This window comes from Lepidochelys kempii, chromosome 3 (assembly GCF_965140265.1).
Source record: "Lepidochelys kempii isolate rLepKem1 chromosome 3, rLepKem1.hap2, whole genome shotgun sequence".
Taxonomy (NCBI): domain Eukaryota; kingdom Metazoa; phylum Chordata; order Testudines; family Cheloniidae; genus Lepidochelys; species Lepidochelys kempii.
Window position 1 is genome coordinate 133,520,960 of NC_133258.1, and position 6,005 is coordinate 133,526,964.

General features: G+C 45.9%; 1 protein-coding gene across 8 annotated transcripts in view; it reads left to right on the top strand.

Annotated features, from left to right (window-relative positions):
• The window catches only part of SLC35F3 (solute carrier family 35 member F3), a 292,476-nt gene extending 287,641 nt beyond the window's left edge, over positions 1-4,835 (top strand). For 7 of the 8 annotated variants that reach the window (XM_073338108.1, XM_073338112.1, XM_073338116.1 and 4 more), the window contains one exon: positions 3,176-4,835. In XM_073338108.1, coding sequence (XP_073194209.1) covers positions 3,176-3,420 — 245 coding nt within the window. In that variant the 3' untranslated portion in view covers positions 3,421-4,835. The remainder of the gene's footprint in view (positions 1-3,175) is intronic. The other variant, XM_073338111.1, reaches the window with a different exon arrangement.
• Positions 4,836-6,005: the final 1,170 nt, after the last annotated feature.

The window sequence follows — 6,005 nt, forward strand, 5'->3', positions numbered from 1 at the left end:
TTTATCCACATCCTTCTTGTAGTGTGGGCCCAAAACTGGACACAGTACTCCAGATGAGGCCTCACCAATGTCAAATAGAGGGGGACGATCACGTCCCTCGATCTGCTCGCTATGCCCCTACTTATACATCCCAAAATGCCATTGGCCTTCTTGGCAACAAGGGCACACTGCTGACTCATATCCAGCTTCTCGTCCACTGTCACCCCTAGGTCCTTTTCCGCAGAACTGCTGCCTAGCCATTCGGTCCCTAGTCTGTAGCTGTGCATTGGGTTCTTCCATCCTAAGTGCAGGAACCTGCACTTATCCTCATTGAACCTCATCAGATTTCTTTTGGCCCAATCCTCCAATTTGTCTAGGTCCCTCTGTATCCTATCCCTGCCCTCCAGCGTATCTACCACTCCTCCCAGTTTAGTATCATCCGCAAATTTGCTGAGAGTGCAATCCACACCATCCTCCAGATCATTTATGAAGATATTGAACAAAACCGGCCCCAGGACCAACCCCTGGGGCACTCCACTTGACACCGGCTGCCAACTAGACATGGAGCCATTGATCACTACCCGTTGAGCCCGACAATCTAGCCAACTTTCTACCCACCTTATAGTGCATTCATCCAGCCCATACTTCTTTAACTTGCTGACAAGAATACTGTGGGAGACCGTGTCAAAAGCTTTGCTAAAGTCAAGAAACAATACATCCACTGCTTTCCCTTCATCCACAGAACCAGTAATCTCATCATAGAAGGCGAGTAGATTAGTCAGGCATGACCTTCCCTTGGTGAATCCATGCTGACTGTTCCTGATCACTTTCCTCTCATGTAAGTGCTTCAGGATTGATTCTTTGAGGACCTGCTCCATGATTTTTCCGGGGACTGAAGTGAGGCTGACTGGCCTGTAGTTCCCAGGATTCTCCTTCTTCCCTTTTTTAAAGATTGGCACTACATTAGCCTTTTTCCAGTCATCTGGGACTTCCCCCGTTCGCCACGAGTTTTCAAAGATAATGGCCAATGGCTCTGCAATCACAGCCGCCAGTTCCTTTTGCACTCTCGGATGCAACTCGTCCGGCCCCATGGACTTGTGCATGTCCAGCTTTTCTAAATAGTCCCTAACCACCTCTTTCTCCACAGAGGGCTGGCCATCTATTCCCCATGTTGTGATGCCCAGCACAGCAGTCTGGGAGCTGACCTTGTTAGTGAAGACAGAGGCAAAAAAAGCATTGAGTACATTAGCTTTTTCCACATCCTCTGTCACTAGGTTGCCTCCCTCATTCAGTAAGGGGCCCACACTTTCCTTGGCTTTCTTCTTGTTGCCAACATACCTTCTTGTTACTCTTAACATCTCTCGCTAGCTGCAGTTCCAGGTGCGATTTGGCCCTCCTGATTTCATTCCTACATGCCCGAGCAATATTTTTATACTCTTCCCTGGTCATATGTCCAACCTTCCACTTCTTGTAAGCTTCTTTTTTATGTTTAAGATCCACTAGGATTTCACCGTTAAGCCAAGCTGGTCGCCTGCCATATTTACTATTCTTTCGACACATCGGGATGGTTTGTCCCTGTAACCTCAAGAGGAATTCCTTGAAATACAGCCAGCTCTCCTGGACTCCTTTCCCCTTCATGTTAGTCCCCCAGGGGATCCTACCCATCCATTCCCTGAGGGAGTCGAAGTCTGCTTTCCTGAAGTCCAGGGTCCGTATCCTGCTGCTTACCTTTCTTCCCTGTGTCAGGATCCTGAACTCAACCAACTCATGGTCACTGCCTCCCAGATTCCCATCCACTTTTGCTTCCCCTACTAATTCTTCCCGGTTTGTGAGCAGCAGGTCAAGAAAAGCTCCCCCCCTAGTTGGCTCCTTTAGCACTTGCACCAGGAAATTGTCCCCTACGCTTTCCAAAAACTTCCTGGATTGTCTATGCACCGCTGTATTGCTCTTCCAGCAGATATCAGGAAAATTAAAGTCACCCATGAGAACTAGGGCGTGCGATCTAGTAGCTTCTGCGAGCTGCCAGAAGAAAGCCTCATCCACCTCATCCCCCTGGTCCGGTGGTCTATAGCAACTCCCACCACTACATCACTCTTGTTGCTCACACTTTTAAACTTAAAAGTGATGGGATATTAGATGGGGTGGGATCTGAGTTATCCAGGAAAGAATTTTCTGTAGTATCTGGCTGATGAATCTTGCCCATATGCTCAGGGTTTAGCTGATCACCATATTTGGGGTCGGGAAGGAATTTGCCGCCAGGGCAGATTGGCAGAGGCCCTGGAGGTTTTTTGCCTTCCTCTGTAGCATGGGGCACATGCTGGAGGATTCTCTGCTCCTTGAAGTCTTTAAACCACGATTTGAGGACTTCAATAGCACAGATATAGGTGAGAGATTTTTTGCAGGACTGGTGGGTGAAATTCTGTGGCCTGCGTTGTGCAGGAGGTCAGACTAGATGATTGTAATGGTCCCTTCTGACCTAAATATCTATGAATCTATGAATCTGCACTGGAAAAGGTGTGGTCTTAACTCAGGTTAAAATGACAGTGAAAGCAGGTCAGCTTTTCACGCAGGATAGCAGCTTGTGTTCCTCCCCAGGCTCCCCTATAGGTTGAACTCAAGCTGCTAACCCAAGTTCAAAGCTGAGTTGCCATGTCTTCACTGCTGTTTTAACCTGAGTTAAGAACATAGTGTATTTATTTGCTTATTTTTACTTTTACTCAGAAGAGCCAGGTTAGGGAGGTGAAAAAGAGGCACACCTGAGCTGTGCTGTCAGGAGTCATTGTAAAGCAAGGCTAGGCAGCAGGACTTGCTATACTTTTAAGTAGCTGCCTGTCAGTACTGGCTAGTATGCAGGGTGAGAGGTGCATTGTCAGACGTCATCCCTGTCCATATTTACAGCAAATTCTGGCTGCTCTCTGCCCTTGGTAATCTGGACTCACTGAATGTCCACGTTAAACTAACAGGGAGAGCTCCAGCCCCACAAGTCTGTCTCTGACATGCTTGTTCTCCAATGTTTCATGTCCAGAAGTCCACTAGTTCTAAGCGAGCAAGACCCCACCTATATTAAAAGCCTGCCCTGTGCTGCTTCTCTGCAAACAATGCACGGCAGTGTGTGTGTGTGTGTGTGTGAGAGAGAGAGAGATGCTGCCCCAACGCCGTGTCCCTTTTAATAATATCAGTTCAATGTTTCATACAGTTGTTGATCACTACACGAGTGAAATTGTCTTCAACAGTGTCCGTGTAATTGCCATTGTCATCATTGGCCTGGGCTTCCTCTTATTGCTTCTACCTGAGGAATGGGACGTCTGGTTAATGAAGCTCCTCACCCGCCTCAAAGTGCGGAAGAAGGAAGAGATCCCCGAGGGGAACGGAGACATTGTTTCAGGACTGCAGAGCAAAAGCAGGAGAACTCGCCCTTCCATGTCATCCTTCACTCATTAATGTTATTTTTATTGAAACTCTGTGATTAACATTGTATGTTATGATTCAAGGGTCTTTTCTTGCGAAGCACATATGTCCAGTATAGTGTACATACCTGTACAGTTTTGATATGATACAGTCTAAGGCATCAAGTTTTGGCATGTCCAATTTGCTTGCACTTTTTTCACATCAGACCTTTCACTTATAAGTACCACTTTAAAAAAAAATCAAAACAAGAACCTCTCTCCTCTTTTTCAGTGAATGTAATGTATAGTCAAATTATCTTTGCTTATATCATTTTAAAGATCAGTTTTCATGAGAAGCAGGGCAGATATTTTGAACATTAGAAACTGAATGACGCATCACACACTGTGATTTAAAATGAGCAGATGCTATGCTACATCATATGTTTATTTTCTACCAGAGCTATACTCATAACTTTAAAAGTTTTAAAAAAACCAAAAGCAAATCTTTTTGGGAAGATGGGACAGGAGCGAGAGGGAGATTAGGAAACTGCTCCGTGAAAATGAGTGCACTTTGTGCCAGGACAAGAGTGAGGTTAAAGTGCTAAAAGGCTTGCACTGAAGTAATACAGGAGAAGCAGTCAAGAGCCCAGCCTCCTTATACTGCTCATGACTCCACTCCACGTTTAAGATCATGCAAGAGACATACAGTGCCTTTTACAGAATCCTAGTCTTTAGCCGTGTAGAACGAGGTCACTCTGCAAGTAGCTTCTGTCATTTTACAATATAGGGGGCTCACAGTGCTCCTAAAACTCCCGTTGAAGTCAACAGGTGCCCACTACGAGTCACAGACTTTATTGGGAATTTAGGGGGCTCAGAGACTGCAAGTTCATGCCCTGTGCACCTGATTCTCTTCTCACTTGCACAGATTTTACCCCCATGTGGAGTTACTCTTAATTTACACTGGTGTGAGTAAAAGGAAAACTTTACTTAAAATAAAATTAACAAGGAAGCTGACAGCCAGGTCTAGAGAAACACGGTCCGTGATGTATAGTATGAGCCCAACGAGGTGAATTGCCAGTAGCTTTTACTCTACAGTTGGGAGTTTTAAAAAGAAATGTAAGATATTTACATAAAATGTAATGTAACACCTTTTTATTAAACTTGTAAGCACCAGGATGTTTACTTATGCGATTTAGGTTCGCCATTAAATTTCTATCTGTGATAGATCACATGCTATGTAAAAAGGAAACAAAGTTATAGTTTACTATTTTTGAAGTTTACATTGTTGCATACAAAATTAAAATGTTATTTTCAACTGTTGCCATAAGCTGATGGTACCTGCTGTCACAGAGGCATACTTTGTGTCAGGCGAGTGTGGCGTTCACTTTGAAACTTTTTTAGCAAATGAATTTCAGAGTCCATTATCTGTTTGGCAGAACTAATTAATAAAAGGTTTAAAAAAATCCTAAATCAATGACTTCTATGTTTTTTCTTCCCGCCGTGCCCCTCCCCCAAACTTATAATAATTTAATTTGTTCTGTTTGAAATATTTTATCAAAACTGATGAAGCAGGAGGGAGATGAAATACAAAAATATGGCCCCAGTCCTGCAAAGGATTCTACAACCACAGCGTTTTACTCCCCCATGGAGAGCCCCACTGACTCGGGATAGAAAACTACATGCCTGCACCACCAAAGAGATTCATAAGTGTGGTCTCATACTGCCACCTGGAGTCCCATGGAAGTCAACAAGACTCCCTGTGGGTGTAAGGGGCCATTACTGACTGATCCCTTTGCAAGAGCAGGACCCATAACTATGGGCCCACTTTGGACAGGATACTGTATTTAGGCACCAGTCAGAAAAACAGAAGCCCAGCAGGAGGAACATAGGGTAAAAGTTGTCCATCCAAATCCTGACTTCCTTGAAACCACCAGGGACCGTGTTCTATAGGCCCTTTGTGATGAATATTTCTGATTCAGAGCTTAGTCCACATTATTATCTATGTACATACCCATATCTCTCGAGATCCTTAAATACCCACTGCTACAGAGATTTTTATGTGCTAAGACTAATCTGTGGTGGAGGAAGCCTGACTGGGCAAGTGGGTGGTGCCCCTGGGCGGTAGATGGAGCCCCCCCCCCCCTTAGGGGAGACTGGCTCTGCCTCTTCCCCACCCCTGCAGCCTGGGCCATGAGTCCCCCTCCCCAGCCCGGAGGAGTCCCGGGCCAGTCTAAGCCGTGCCATGCCTCCCCTCCCCAGACCCCAAGCCACAGCAGGGAAAAGCCCCTCAGCAAGCTGCCTTTGGCAGGGGCTACACAGCTCTTCCCACAACACCTGCCTGGGACCTTTCCCTCACCGATGAGCAGCTCAGCACCTTCTTCCTCTGACAACCGTTTGTGTCTACCTTCCCCCTTCCACACTTCAGACACTCCGCAAAGTCACACCATCACAAACTCACCCAAGGCCCCTTTGGCTTTAGAAGCACCTCTTGAGGGCCGCAGCTTCTCAGGCCTGTAGACCCTTCCTTTCACCACACAGTGCCCAGACATTTGAAACGCAGAAGTTTCCAGGATGGAATATGCTGCTTCTGGACATTGGTGCCCAGGAAGAATTCCCCTTACTCTTTTTTCTGATGGATTT